The 16881-nt window shown below is 35.2% G+C and overlaps 1 protein-coding gene across 1 annotated transcript; it reads left to right on the plus strand.

Moving 5' to 3' along the window:
- Nucleotides 1-5703: 5703 nt before the first annotated feature.
- LOC132166355 (BTB/POZ domain-containing protein At2g13690) lies at nt 5704-10569 on the plus strand. The gene is made up of 2 exons (XM_059577157.1): nt 5704-6561; nt 9463-10569. The coding sequence occupies exons 1-2, from the start codon at nt 5860-5862 to the stop codon at nt 10399-10401; spliced, it is 1641 nt and encodes a 546-aa protein (XP_059433140.1). The 5' UTR covers nt 5704-5859; the 3' UTR covers nt 10402-10569.
- The last annotated feature ends 6312 nt before the right edge of the window (nt 10570-16881 follow it).

The raw sequence follows: 16881 nt of genomic DNA on the forward strand, positions 1-16881 counted from the left end.
TCAATTTAACGTCTAAAATTGGATAATTTAGGACATTTTATGCATGTGACTATTTTGCACGTGAAAAGTCCCATGTTCTTTGTTTTTTTTCGTCATTTTAACACCGGTAGCTTTCACATGCTGATCCAGTTTTTCCATCTATTTTAGTAATAGCAGTTAACAAATGGTAATAGGAAGAAATTAAGGGTAACAAGTAGTAATTTGGAGAGCTAAGGGGGTAAAATAATTAAATGACAATTCAGAGGGAAAAGTATAATTTCCCTTATTAAAAACTTTCCTCATATTAATTTACTCAGAAAAATTGTTGAAAAGCTACTTTCGCCAAATAATAAGCCAATCATGTTTGCTTGCCTTCTCGAATCCAATTCTTCCATTTCTAACAATATTCACATAAGACTACAGCATCCATATATTCATTTTCCACCCGTTTTCAACATGATGTTTAGAGCTATGCCGACAACTTTTACATCTAGAAATTGACGTGTTTCTCCTTGAAAGGACCCTTACTTTTTTTTTTTTTTTTAGGTGAAACCCCTTACTGAAAATTTTAACCGTTGGATTAAAGGAGATACTAAAATATCATTTGGGGAAATACTTCGTTGAATAAAAACAGAAGGGGAATAATGTTTTCTCCTGGTATTTTCTTAGCCATAAGTGAATATTATTTAAGGAAAAAAAAAAAAAAGAATCTGACCGTTATATTTCTCACTCGGTTTTTATAAAATAATATTCATTTAGGATCAGAAGAACACCTAATATTTTCCAAAACAAAACTAATGTATTAATCCTTCCTCTCTTGATTGCCTCTAAGTAGTAAGGAAGTGGACTTTTTATAATTGAGACCAAGATCCTAGCGAGATCCACTTCTAAGTGTCCCATAATTTTTGGTGAAAAAGTAGGCAATAGAGATATTGATATCTTCTCTTAATGGAGCTTCGCCAAGTGGTGGAGCTAGAAAATTGTTGTTGCAAGGGTCAAACTAAAATACGATAAACATAATTTAAAACATAAAAATCAGCACAATCGAACCAAAAATAAAAAATAAAAATGCATCTAGGGTTCAAAGGTGTGCAAAAAATGCTTCCAAGAGTTCATGACAATTTGAATGAGATTTTTGGGTTAATGATTGATATCATCCCTATTTTTGTTGTTTGTCTTTATATATTTAAGTATATATGTGCACTACAAAAATATTGGACTTTAATATTGATTCACATATAATGGGGTTTTTTGCCCAAAAAAAAAAAAAACGTCATTATTAAGTTACTGACGTTCAAATAGTGACTTTTTCAAAATGACAAAAAGTGCATAGACTAGAATTTGGACTAATTTCGTTTGAACAGTGAAAACGGCATTATTTGGTGCCATTTCCAGCAAAACGGCACCTTCTAGTACATAGACTAGAATTTGGACTAATTTCGTTTGAACAGTGAAAACGGCATTATTTGGTGCCATTTCCAGCAAAACAGCACCTTCTAGAAGGTGCCGAGCATTGTTCACACGTCACCTAAAAAACGCTACAAAAATTGGTAGTTTCAAAAATAAAGAGACACATATGCGCGTCTCTTTATTGTATTTCCTTGTCTAAATTTCTAATGTTTTTAGGTTTGTAAATTGAGATTTGTTTAAAGCCAATGGAATGAAGGACATAGGTCTATAATTTGTTTTCTTTCGTGTTTAGTAACTAAAATAATTTTAAAACAAAAATTAGAAAATTATCTTATAATTAGAAAAACCTATCCATGTGATAGTTGTATTTTGCTTCCTTCCCTTCTCGAATCCATATTCATTCATTTCTAACCACATTCATGGAAGACTATATATACAGTCTCCATATATTCCATTTCCACCCGTTTTGAATATATATATATATATATATATATATATATATGTTTTAGAACTATGACGACAACTTTTACATCTAGAAATTGACATGTTTCTCCTTGAAAGTCCCCCTACAGAAAAATCTAACTGTTGGAATGGAGATACCAAAATCTCATTTGGGGAAAGACTTCATGGAATAAAACAAAAACTGATGCGTTAGTCTTTCTTCTCTTGATTGTCTCTAAGTAGTAAGGAAGTGGACTTTTTATAATTGAGAGGGTTCAATACCTAATACCCTTAGGGTTTCATTTTTTTATTTTTTAACTCTTAGGGTTTGATTTTTATCACAGAAGATACTGTGGTTTTGACAAAGACTAAATTGGTTCTTTCGTCCATTGACCATTAGTTGACTTAACGGAAGTCCACGTCACTGACACGTGGACCAATTAAAATTTGACACCGAGCATAAGTGGCCATATCATCAGTGATGACTGTATATTAACCTACCACCTAATTCTTTTTTTTTTTTTTAAAAAAAAAAAAAAAAAAAAAAAAACAGAAAACAAATTTGAAATGTTGGGTTTTATTTTGTTAAATAGGTATTAAAACAATTAAAACAAACAAATAGATTTAAGATTTAAAACATAAAAACCATTGAATTAAAACATACTAATCGAAAATCAATTCTAAGGAGAGGATGAAGCTGCCAACGACGAACATCTGCTTTTCACCCAAACCCTAGGCTCCAGCTTCCTCCCCAACCCAACTTCAGTCTCCGGCGTCCTCCCCCGTCTCTGGCGACCTTGCTTAACCCACTGTTCAGCGACAAACCCTACTCTCTATTTTTGCTTCTTTCCCTTATCGAATCTGTGAAGTCAGAGAATTTAAATATTTTTCACCTTGCTTTAATCTAGCATAGGCTAATGATATTTATAATATGGAGCGTTACAATTCAAATATATAAACTCTCTTTAAGATAAGAGATAATGTAATCTATCTATAGAGTTTCTATTGGGATAAGATTGAAAATTATCTTATGAGAGTATTTATCTTTTACTAAATCCATATTCACCTATTCCATTTCTAACAACATTCATGGAAGACTACAGCCTCCATATATTCCTTTTCGACCCGTTTTGAAGTTTTATATATATATATACACACACACGTGTGTGTGTTTTTTTTGAACTATGTGACAACTTTTACATCTAGAAATTAACATGTTTCTCCTTGAAAGTCCCCCTACTGAAAAATCTAACCGTTGGAATGGAGATACCAAAATCTCATTTGGGGAAAGACTTCATGGAATAAAAACAAAAACTGATTTGTGAGTCTTTCCTCTCTTGATTGTCTCTAAGTTGTAAGGAAGCATGGACCTTTTATAATTGAGACCAAGATCCTAGCAAGAGCCACTTCTAAGTTTCCCATAGTTTTGGGTGAAAAAGTGGGCAATGCTCTTAGCTTGTCATGCATAGAACACGCACTTTTGCCCACGCCCAATTTCCCGATGACACCTGACTAATTGCATACAACGGTCCTAGCTTTATTGTACAAAAAGAATCATGACACCCATGGAAGTAACATATATGTTATTTTATTATTCTGATTCAGAGCGCTCGATCTAGAGTGATTATCTTTACTAATTACTTATGTATTAGAGCTATCTTTCGTTGGCATTCCGGCAAGGCTTCGATCTCATCTTCTCCCTTCTTTCATGTATTCATTGCCCGAAAGCAAACGTGCGATCAATCGTATCATCGAAAAATATGATTGATTTGCTCACTTTTAAGCATTGATTTAACCAATAAAGAGATGCCTTGTCCTTTAGGCCAATTGAAGCATAGACATTGGCTAAGAATAGCAAAATCCATAGCTTATGACGAAAATAATAAAGCAAGATTTGAAGACAAATTAGAATAAAAACATGTTAGAGAATAGCATCATTCTATTGCATCATGAAGATGATGCACGCAAGGAACATTTTTAAATTTTAACTTAAACTCATAATTTTAATTTATTAAATTTTATGAAAAGTTATTATATGATTAAAAGATACTATGGAGTGCTTAACATCTTCTTCATGCATAATGAAACGTAAAGACCTACTATAATTCGTAGACATTAAGTACCTAATTTAGGATAGGACACTTTAAACTTTGGAAAAAATATATTTTAGCCCTTCAAACTATTATTCATTTTGCATTTATACCTCTAAACTTTACAAAGTGACATTAGGCTATATTCCCTTACTACCACTATGTGTCAAATTAGATACTTTTACTTTTACTTTTACTTTTTCTTTTTTTCTCAAAATACCATTGAAGTTTTTAATAAATAAAATTCAAAATAATATATATATTATTAGGCTAATATTGAAAGGGAACCATCTTTTTGGTGTTTTTTATTTTTAATTTTTTTCAGATTGTTATTCTTTTAATAAATCTAAGGATATTTTGAAAAGAAAAATGCAAAACTGACTAATTTAACATGCAACGGCAGTATGCGATGACTCAATATCACTTTTAAAGTTTGGAGGCATGATTGTAAAATGAGTAGTATTTTGAGAGGCTAAAGTATATTTTCTTCTTAAAATTTTCTGTAACCATTTATTAATAATAATTAATTAGAGCCTAAACACATGAAATCTTTTGTAATTGATGATAACTTCATACCCATATGATTCAAATCCTAGTTCGTTAAGGATTTGACATCAATTTGTTGTAAATTAATCAGTGTCATCACTTTTCCAATTAGGATTGCTTGTCCCAATCGCCTTGTTATTCTATTATTTTAAGCCAATTAATTCTAACTTTTCACATCAAAGAATATATATATATATATATATATATATATGGGAAAGGAGAAGAAAAGGAAACATCAAAGAATAGTTTGAAGCACGAGACCCAAAAAACCGGGACCGATGCCTTTCCCATTCCAAGAGGCAATCAAAAGCTCAAAAGTACACCAATTTATGTTCTCCCCATAATCATTGCTCAAAAAAAAAAAAAAAAAAAAAAAAAAACTACCAATTCTCATGTAGTACTGCAATTCTCTATCAAAAAAGTACCAAAAAGAAGGCCAAAATTAAATAGCAAAAAGAGTTGGATGATTTTTTTTTATATATATTCACCGTGACGTAAATTTTAAAAATTACTATTAAATTTAAGATAATTTTCTCAAATTCAATAATAATTTTAAAAATCACATTATATTTTTAAAAAGAAAACTTTAAAAAAACTCTTCTTGTATCATTACTAATTTACCACACACAAGCAAATAAAAACAAAAGGGAAAGACATGTTCTTCTCTCTGTCTATTATGCAATTTAATTTTCTCAAAATGTCCTCCAAATGATTTGAAAATTGCAATGTCACCTCCTTTGTACTCAAAAGTGTAAAAATATCCTTATAAACAAGGACGGACCAAATTTCAATTTGGGGAGGGATTAAGGGCCAAAATTTTTTTGGAGAGGGACCAGTTGGCAAAAAAAATTTTAACTTCTTTTTTTTTTTTACCTTAATTTTTTTTTTTTTGCCTAATTTTTTTTTTCTTGTGATTTGGGGGACCAAGGCCACTCCCGTCCTTGTCCTTGCTTATAAAAGATTTACAATTGGTGACCCACAAAATTAAAAAAATTTGCTCTTTTTATTTGAATGTTTTATTGGAAGAAAAAGAATACATTGCAATTTTCTAATAATTTGAAGATGATCATTTTAATTAAAAAAAAAAAAAAAAAAAAAAAGAAGAAGCAAATTTCGTGATAATTAATGGAGAGTGACTGTTGAGTACGTGTAATTTTCCCAAAACTAACATACCGAACTAAATTCCAAAAACCCTTCACGATTCCCAAGAAAACCAAGACCACCTACATATTCTCTCTCTCTCGCTTTCACTCTGTGGAGGGCAACAATGCTGTAAACATTTTCATGGATTCACTCACTCTCATACAAACACAAACTGACACATACGCACTCTCTCTCTTCCTTGTGCTCGTGCTCTGAGTCAGTCCTTGCTCGCGATCCGAGTCACCCCGAAATGGACCATTCCGTCCGCCGGAAACAAGGGTCCCGTCGGGAGGGCCTGGTGCGCCGCCGATCATGGTGTTGCTCATTCGCAGTCCCGCCTTCAAGTCCAGAAAGCCTCTCTCTCTCTCGCGCGAAGTCTCTTCCCACCAAGTCCGAGACCCTGTCAAAACCCAGCACCAACTCGGTCCCCAACTCGCCCCAGAGCTCCAAATCCGGGCTTGGCTTCGTGGGTCGGACCCGGATCGACCCGCGTCGAATCCTGTCCCCTGGACGGGTCTCCCCCATCGACTCCGATCCCACCGTCCATTCTGTCCAAGAAGATACCGCTGTAGCTGTTGAGTCCTCCACACCCCGTTCCAAATCCCAGAGCTTCCGAGCACCGCCGGCGGGCTCGCCCTCGAGCTCCGGGTGTGCCGAGAACGAGGGTGTCTTCGACGTGAGGTTGAACTTGAGAGGGAAGAGAGGTGGGTGCTTGGTCTTGGAGCTGAACTCGGAGGTTCTGAGCGCGAGTTCAGATGTGTTCGGGGCTTTGATCGAGGAGTATAAGAGGAATTTGAGCGGGTCGTCTTCCGGGGCGAAAATGTGCAGGATTGAGGTCCCGGAGGTGGAGAATCTTGGGGTGTTTAGGGAGACCATCGAGCTGATGTTTGAGGACGATATTCCAAGGCGGCTCTTGAAGATCGGTGCGTATCGGTGCATCGATATACTGGAGGTTTGTGGCCTTTGGGTTTTCTTTATTTTGAGCTTTTATCATAGTTTGAAGTTTCTGTTTCTGGGTTTTGTTGGAATTGTTGTTTCTTGCGGGTTCTTGTGCTTGTAGTAATGCCTGAGAGGGGATTTCTTTGAAATTCTTGCGCTTTGTGTGATTGAAGATTTGCTTGGGTTGATATGTGTCGGGGTATCTTGATGGTATGTAAAATTGGAATACTTGTAATTTGAGTTAGACTATATGCGTGTTGCTTGAAATAGTATGTATAGGAATGGGGTGGCTGCAAATTTAATGAATTAGAATATTTGCATTTGAGTGAGATTGTTGTGTCCGGAAAGGTCTGTGGCTTTAGGTAAAAGTATGGTCCCTCCCATTTTGAGGAAACGGGGCGTATGAGTCTGATGTTTGGTGGAGCTCAGTTTATCTACTGCAAAATTAATTTTTCAGTGTTCATTTTAGTTGTCAATCTCATAACTTTCAATTAAGATTCTTGTTATTTCCTAGTAAAACATCGATTGGAAACTGGATGGATAAAATGTGCAATTCATAAGAAGAAAGTCCCCTTCAAAATGCATCATTTTTATTTTATTAATCTGATAATCGAGATTTGTTTTTGGCTAATGGCTATGCAAATAGCGGTCCACCAAAAAACATTTTAACCAGGTGCTTGGTTGCAGCACCATGTGCAGCCTGTCTTATTCACTGCTTAGTTGCCAAATTTAGTTACATTCTACTAGTTTTGACTCAGCGGGTCCCTATAGTTGAGTCCAATATTTTGGTGGATAAGTGGGTGCTCTATGTGCTCTGGGGAAGCCATTGCAAGCTGACATTAAGGACAATAATGGAACTTTTAGGTGATACATTTCTTTCTTTCTTAGGGATCGCATATTCACATTATTGGGAAAAGGTCCATTTACATCATGTACGTAGAAAGATAGAAAAACAAAAACCAAATGAAAGTAAGAGGTTGAGAACTAAAAAAACTACCAAGACCTATTGATGTTTCGTGGTCTCCAGTTATATGGTGTCTGGTTATGTATGTTACAAATTAAAATTATGACATCTGGGAGATGTTCCATATTTGATCAGGTTTTAGGACAAGTTTTAGATTTTGTAGGGAGTTATGTAATTTAGATTTTTCATTTTATGTGAAAATTTGTGCAAAATTTTGTATTGAGATGGATTATGGTGGATGAAAACACTTCCACCAGTATTTTGAACTTGTCCCATGAATATTATAGTAGATGATTCTGTTGTAGGTTTGACCCCTACCTGGCGTGTATTTGTTAATTTACTTATTAAAAAAAAAATGTTGGTGCTGATGCACATCATGTGTGCGAGTGTGTCTGTAAAACTTTATGGGAGGAAAAAATAGAAATAAGAAGGAAGAGAAACCTACAAGTAAAAACAAAAGCTAATAAAAGAAGAGAAGCAGAAATGCCTAAAGCAGCACAAAAGATAGTTTCAGAGGAACTGGCGGAAAGAATTTAGAAGGGCTAGTATGTCCTGAGAGAAGAACCGGAGTAGTCCTTCTGAAGCTGGATAATCTTCTTTGGAGTTGGTATTCTGAAGAATTCAAGAAACCCTAGATTCTGACTAGTCTACCATTTCTTTTAGCCAGCTGGATAAAGTCCAAGGTTATATTCACATAAACCAAGCATTCCAAATTCTGTCTGTTTGTCTGCTATTCTTTCTGAATTCATCTTTCCTTTCAATGCATTTTCAAACCATAAACAAGGTCTGCTTCATCTATACACTTTTTCATTGTCTTTAAAGGGTCTCAAGGTGGTTAGGAAACTATCTGCACCTGGTCCTTGTGTTAGGTAGTAATAATGAGAGGTGTGGGGGCAGGTGACCATTAAACATTTTATTTCATACTTAGAAGCTACAATTCTATCTCTATATGCTTATGCTTCACAACAAAATTTGTTATAGTAAGTGGTTTTTTTTTGTTCTTCTTTTGTTTCTATTAAGAGTGTTTTGTGGAAGTTACTTATTTTGGGATTTGGGTTGCGCCCCTCTGCGTTCTTTAATGCATCATTACTTATCAAAAAAAAAAAATCATATTTGGGATTTAGATGAAAACTTTGTTACTTTGGATTATACACCTGGAAATTACATGTTTCATGCCATTATGATTTCCAGCTTTAGTAGTTTGATGAGTATCAAACTTTCCAAAATCCAAGTAGAATTTTATTTTTGCATTGTCACAAAGCGTACAATGGTATTCCTTTGGCTTCAAAATCAACTTGTCAGTGGGTTACTTTCATTTTGGCTTTGTTCAACATGTATACTGGTTCATTGCTGGGTTGTTTGTTTGAGAAACTATGTAGGTTAGTTTGGTATTAGGTTGGTCCATTGACCAGCCAGCCTGAACCAAGCTGCACGACCCTTACTGGTGCCTATGAAGACTGAACAGTGAGTGAAAAAAATTTAACTTTACAATTATTAAACCTTTTTCTTCATCAGATGTCAAATATCAAATGGATATTGGAAAATGGACCAAATAATCATAGGACTTCTCAATATCCAAATTGTAAAGCGCCCGTGGCTCACTAAATCTGATCCTACTCTCCAGACATTCATTTGCTATGAGCATGGCATCAAGGATTTTTCCTACCTCTGACATTCTGGGGCTTCAAAATTCCACAAGTCTTCTCAACCTATTGGTTAGGACATTGGAAAAAATCTTGTAAACTCCACTACTAATAAGTCGAAAGTCCTTAAGATCAATAGCCCCAGATTTCTTCGGAATGAGAGCAATGGAAATTGTATTAAGGAGAGAGAGGGGGTTATAGTTCTTTAAAAGTATGGCGTTAAGAAAGCTTCTCCAAAATATCAACTATAATATATGTAATAACAGTTGTGTGCTTCTTTAACCAAGTCTTCTCCTATTCTTGCTAGGTATCAGCAGGTATCATGTTCAGCAATGGAGTTTTTTTCTGTTTAAAGTACCTTGAAGCTGTTCCTTGGACTGAGGAAGAAGAGGATAAATTGAGGATCCTGTTTACAAAAATTAAGTTTGATGATGCTACAACTAGAGATATTATGGCTAGACTGTACTGTCGTGACTTGGTAGATTCCCAACAACATTTAGCCAGACAGCTTGTTTGGTCTATCACCAGTTGTACTCATGCCAACGCTAGGAATGAGCTAAAGTCATTAGTCAAGGGTCTCCTGTGCAAAAGTTCAGTCTATGAGAAGGACCAGGCTGATCTCAATGAGGAAGATCTTTACATTGCTTGCCAGTCATGTCTGAGTTCACTTGTCAGCTTGTTTGAGGAGGCCTCTGGCACTATTCCCTATGAGAGATTGGCTAAGAAGGAAAAGGATAGGCCCTTGATTGAACGCATCTCAAGACAAGTCGATAACATAAACTGGTTGCTAGAAATCCTGCTTGACCGGCAAATGGCTGAGGAGTTTGTGGATATTTGGGCAAATCAGGGAGAACTGCTTAAGATGCATGAGAATGCATCTCCAATGGTGAGGTACGAGCTCAGCAGGGTTTCAGCTCTTCTATTCATTGCAATGGGAACCAGAAAAATGCATTGCCGATCCGAATCAAGATCAGGGCTTCTCCTGGCATGGTTTGGTCCAATGCTGTTGGACTTTGGTTGGCTGCAGAGATGCAGAAAAGGCCTTGACATGAAGGCATTGGAGGAAGCTATGGGTCAGACACTCCTTACGCTTCCTTTGAAGCATCAGTATAAGCTGTTTATGGAATGGTTTCGGTGTTTCTCCAAGCATGGCACTGAATGCCCTAATCTAAGCAAATCCTTCCAGATTTGGTGGCGTCGCTCATTCCTAAGAGCTTCTGAAACTTATGGAATTGAATCCAGGTAACTGGCAACCCTCTTTTTCATTTTCCACTGCCGTGTGATATATTGCACTAGTGTAGCTGAAGGGATTCTGACATGTTCTGGGAGTTAATAAGGTAGATCAACTGTGTACAAGTGTTGTAACAGTTGTTAGTGCATAAATTCGCATCATAATTTCTATGAAAAACCAAAATATATATGTCCACTGCAGCATATATGGACGAAAAAAGGTTATCCACCTATCACCTTTTTTTTTTTTTTTTTTTTTGTCAAAAAAATTAAAGTAATAAAATAATAATAATAAAAAAAATCACGGCCGGTGTGCTTCACTGTTGAAGCACGCCGGGCGTGCTTTATATCTTTACCCCTTAAAAGTTATCCCATCCTCGGATTTTCTTTATAATAAAGAAATACCACCCCCTTCTCGTTCCTCAACATCTCAGCAACAAAAACAAAATAAGGCACAATGGACGAGCCCAAAAATGAGCAATCCCGCATCCTATTTTGACTAATGTTATGAACTATATCATTTTATTCTATTTTTATCTTCCCAAAAGCTTATCTACCTTTTAAAATCATTAATAGATTTTTGATGGATTACTATTGAGTTTTGATAATGATAATTTTAAAAGTCACATCAACTTTGAGAAAATAAACGGATAATCCCTAACATTACTCTCCTATTTTACATGTACCGACCAAAAAAAAAAAAAAAAAGCATCTATTTACATTATTCTTTAAAAATAGTTTTAACAAAATAGCAGTTTTTTTTTTAAGTGAAAACCAGTATTATTAAGTTTAACAAAATAGTAGTATAGTACAAATAGTGGGTGAACCTTGTTACAACGTACGGAATAGAATGAAATAAACTGGAATTTGAGCGAAATGGAACCAAGGGGCTGTTTGTCATTGGACTTTGTTTGTTTAGTGGCATGGAATTGTAGCAAGTTCTGATTGATGTGAAAAAAAAAAAAAAAAAAGTAAGAATGTTTGATATGGAAAAATAAAAAAAATTTGTTTTGTAGTAATTTTTTATTTAAATAATAATAAAATGTGATTGATGTGATGTAAAAAGTAAGAATGTTAAAAATTGAGTTTGAGATAAATAATATGGGGCTTTTTTGGGGGTCCATCGGCAAACAACCCCAAGGGGTTTGATGTACCAATTTACCTGTCAATACAAAAGTATTTCCTTGATTTTGATAGGAATGGAACATAATTCATAACTATGATTTGATATCCCTTTTCCCCCTCCCGCTTTGACAAAAAAAAAAAAAAACAACAACAACAACTATGATTTGATATGTCAGTCAAGGATATAGAATGCAAAGTAGTGGAAGAGTTGCCCCATTGCCCCCATGTACATGCTTTATGCAATTTGTTTTAAGGATTGAATAATTTTTTTATTTTTTATTTTTTATTTTTGGGGTGTAATCAATCTGAAGCTTTATTAAGGAAGTGTGTTGCCCAAGTAATACGCTATCACAAATACACCTAGGAGCCTCTTCCATCCATAATTTATCAATAGTTTGCTACACTACTACTTTAGTTAAAGCATGACTCATGCTGCATGAGCTGCAACACTATCTTCCTTTCTTAGAGCATCTTTAGCAAGTGGTTAGTTTAGCTATTCAAAATCCATATTTTTATTCGTTTTTTAATATAAATTTTAACAAATTATCTATTTCACTTTCTACTCTTTTTAAATATTTTTTTTTTAAAAATTTTTTTTATTGTTTTTTAATAATCCGATTTCCTCCCCCTCTCTCTCTCTCCAACCCTTTAAATAATATTTTTTTAAAGTTTTTTTCATTCTTTTTTAATAATCCGATTTCCTCCCCTCTCTGTCTCTCCAACCCAAAAAAATCTATACAGAACCTATATTGAACAATCAAATGAAAATTTATACACAACAATCAAAATGGAACTGCCCATTCGTTGGGGGTTTCAAAATTGAAACCTTAACAACGCCTTTAACATCCAATAAATCAGCCAACCCAAAAACACCCAAAACAACCAAAACTTCAACTAAGGAGTAAATGAGCCGAGCCCGAACAACTAAGGAGTAAATGAGCCGAGCCTAAGTGAGCTTCTCTTGTTCGGGTTCAGCTCATTTAAATTTTACTCTTATTTGAGCCGAGCTCGAGGACAAGCCAAAAAATTGAGCTTGAGCTCGAACTCATAATAAGTCGTGCCAAGCAGAGCTAGCTAGCTCTTATATTTATTTATTTATTTTTTAAAATAAATTTAAACTTTACGTACTCTTAAACAGTTCAAGAAGTCAGCTTGCATATGAGCATTTGCTTAGCCTTACTAACTGAGTATGGAGCTTGAGTTAATACAACAAGGCACTTGATTTCGAAAAAAGAGGATATGCATCATTTTATAGATAAGCAAGCTTGGGGATTGGTGTTTTCTTAGCAATATGGGACAAGTTAACATGTATTCAGACTGCAGTGGAACAACGCCCCCTACAAAAAAAAAAAAAAAAAATTTCAATGTCTCTCTTTCTCTCTCTCTCAATTTTTCCCACCAGTCACAGCGCATCTTCCACCCCAACTCTCATTTCCTACTCTCTTACTCTCACTCTCCAGACAGGCAGTGATCCAAAGTGTTTGGGTCTGTTTGATTCTTCAATAGTTTCTGCCTTTCTCAATCACCCTCAATAGTTTCCACTTGATTGTTCTTCCTTTCATTTGGGTCTCTAATTGAATCTGGGTCTTTTTAATGATTTTTCTCTCTCTCTTTGATCACGACTAAGTAGAGAAAGCTTATTTTTGTTTGGGTGATTAAGACGAGCAATAGAGAATCAGAGATGGAAAGACGGGGGAAGACTGGAGAGAGAGAGAAAGTAATGTTAAAAAAATTATATACATATATTTGTTATATATGTGTGTATATATATATATATATATATATATATATATATATATATATATAAGTTGTATAGTATATTTGTTATTATTGAGTAATATTGAGTATATATAGTTAGTTACTTAATAAAAAAAAATATACGAGTCGAGTTTTATACGAGTTTGCTCACGAGTCTAATCGAGTCGAGCCGAGCTTGCTTTGTTTAATATTCGAGCCAGGATTTGTGTTCACGAAGCGCCTCATTTAATAATCAAGTCAAGCACGAGTCAAGCTTATACGAGTCGATCCCGAGTTTACTCGTGAGTGGCTTCTCTCGCGAACACCCCTAACCCCAACAAAGAATCAGAACATGAAAACAACCTTAATCCAATCAGGTTTGGCTTCGATCCAGTTCCAATCTATCGAACCCTAATCACCAACCTCAAAATCAATTTCAAAACTACCGTCTTTGGTGCGTAAAGCTCAAACAGCCGTCGATCTCGAGTTCGTCGACAGAAATCATCCAATGTCATTCTCCAAGGAGCTCTTGTTCTCCAAGATGTAGTCCTAACAATTTTTATCAGTCTCCAGCTCTCTTTGCTTCTACCCTCTCTTTACTTTCACTTTCACATATCATATTATATATTTCTGCATGGTATTAGAGCCATTTTTATGTGGCCTGCAACAAACGTCTTGTGGTGTTTTCATAGTGTCTCCTTATTGGCATTCTCCTAGTTGTTCCAAGTGACCTTTTCTAGGTTCTGGCCTCTAATTTTTTTTTTTCAGTTCAATCAGATAGTTCATGCGCTTTTTGAACAATATGTTGTCGCTGCCAATGCTTTTTAAAGCCTTCGCCACAGCTAATTCTAGAAAAACATAATCTCATAATCACATTTGCAAGGTATAGATCTATTGATCTGTGGAAGCTTCGACGTCATTGGCCTCTGCATGCATCTCCACACGCCATCGCATGTCATTAACAATCTTACACACACCTCTGCTTACTATGCCAATGTCTTCCCAACCTTCCTCAAACCAGGTTCTGAAAGTCTAAACGAGAATTAGGTTTGCAAGATACAAATCTATCAATCTATGGAAGACCTATCTCCACCGGCCATCGCACGTGCCTCCATGCACACCGACAGTAAGTCGACACGCCTTATGTGCCACCATTATATCTATTTTTAGCAAAATAACCACCAAAATTAGTTTTTTAGCCCCAGATGAATGGACTTGTGCAATTTCAGCCAGTGCCACCTCTACATGCACTGCTTGATTCCACTGTTGGTTCTACCACTCGCTTGCACGCACCGGCACACAATGGTGACATGTGCCAGCGGACGCGTTGGCAAGTCTTATTCACGCACTCACATGCGGAAGGCCTTTTCAGCTGTGTCATGCGCGTCCACAAATCCGGTTGACTTGGTCAGTTGACCCAGCCCACCAGGTTTTAGGCCGATTTGGCCTAAACTACAACCTGGTTCATGGGTTTCCACTAGGCCATGACCCACTCAATCGGGTTTTCAGCCCTTCCGGGTCCATTCAGTCAAGCCTGTTCAGCCTGGTACATGGGTCTCGAGTCAACTCAATCAAAAGAATCAAATAATCACAACATCGAATAAGCATCAAAACATCAAAATGAACATAACAATAACCAAACCCTCACTTCAAAACTTCACTTTAAAACTTCAAAACACAAACCAGTCACAAACATAATTTCAGCATCACATTAATAACCAAACCTCCACCAAAACATTACCGACAAAATATCCAAAACTTAACAAATGCATGAAAAACATGGTTGCAACTTCCTTTGAAGTTTTTCTTCAAGCGCTCCTCCAATCCTTCAAAGACTCTCTCTCTCTCATTGAAGGGAGGGATGAAGAAAGGAAGATTGAGATTTTTCCTTCATTTCTTGTATATTAAGTTTTTTAATTTACTCGTGAACTTTTAATCTTGCTCGAACGAGATTATGTGTAACGCCCCGATATTTGAACTAGCAAATATCGAAGTCGTGACGCTGCAACTTTAGAAAATACAATCTTACAGCGGAGTATGTATATTTTCTTTTCTTTTTCTATGACCTAGGAATAACTTACACAAAACCATTGACCTGACTGAAATACCTCGAGATGATATAAAATAAAAACATGTTTTTCATTACAATCTATGTACACACTAAGTGTACCAAATATATGCCACATACGGCACCTAAATTACTATTGTAATATTTATTAATATAAGTTCACACACATCACCATACGTAATAAAAGCGATTAACATAAATGAGTCTTGCTCCATAGAGTAAGCATCAATCCTACAGTAGATGGTCTATCAACCATCAAAACCAGTAAAAGGACCATCGTCCTCACTTTCTATTCTTGCATCAAGATTTATGTAAAGATGACGTTATCATATTTACATAGGCAAACAAGTGAGTAATCTATTTTCCTAGAGACAAAGACTAAAAAGACTAGTTTGAACAAGTAAGATTAAAGACTAAAATATATAATAATGAATGAGTTGTGAATGCAGCGTAATGACAGATTAGTTTGTGTTTTATGATAATCTTTCTTCAGACCTCTTGTCATGAGCTCTCAGCCCGCTTACGTTCGTTATATCCCTCACACTTTAGAGGTTTGCCTGTTTGGTGCTGGCAACTACACCGCCCCAGCTTAGTTATATATTAGGCCTGTTGGACGGTTATATACCCCCATCAACTGAGATACCAACAGTTCCTCGCGGCAATCCACTCAACTTGTTCTTAAGGTGGCTATCTTATCAGCCAATTTTATTAGACACATTATGCAGCAGCTGTATTGCAAAATTATAATAATAAGACAAAATAAGAATTCCTATAACAATAAAACAAAGCTAATACTCAGTAAGTATATCCATACTTACTCTCCTTAGTGTAGTATTCTGCTCCACTTCTGCATATAATACATACATACAAACAATACTTAGTTCATTCTCCAATAATATCATTGTTTAAAGACCTTCATCTTTTTATATTTATTTATTATCCGTCACTTCATCTTTACTTACTCATTTTATTATATTAATCTAAGACAGTCACTTATAACTAGCTTTATGCCTGAATTCATTTTTGATGACGAGGCTAATGGCCAGTATCACTAAATACAAATTAGTATTATAAATAATATATATAAAGCATGACTCATATTTTGGGGATGAGACCAATGGTCCGTATCTACTAAAGTATGAATCAAAATTTAAATGACAATAAAAGAAATGACTGAATGTAAATACTGAATTCATATTTAGGGGATGAGACCAAATGGTCCTTACCGCAAAAAATATAAATTAAAATTTAAATGACAATAAAAGAAATGACGGAATGTAAATAGTGTAAAGTAAATAATACATAAATAATATCATAAGCCCTTAATTGATTTTGTCCACTAACTCATTATTATTAATTCATTTGTATCTATTACTTTATTTTACATTATACGCTTATTGGGTCTTTAAACAATTAAATGAAAACAAGTGACACAAGCAATAAATCATGATATTTATACAAGAAACACTTATCCAATAATCCTTAGAAGTAAAACTCCACCAAATCTTCTCTAGGTAGCTAGTTTAGAAAAACACTTGAACACTACAAGAAAGATCTAGGCTTTAT

Source organism: Corylus avellana, chromosome ca11 (genome assembly GCF_901000735.1).
Source record: "Corylus avellana chromosome ca11, CavTom2PMs-1.0".
Classification (NCBI taxonomy): domain Eukaryota; kingdom Viridiplantae; phylum Streptophyta; class Magnoliopsida; order Fagales; family Betulaceae; genus Corylus; species Corylus avellana.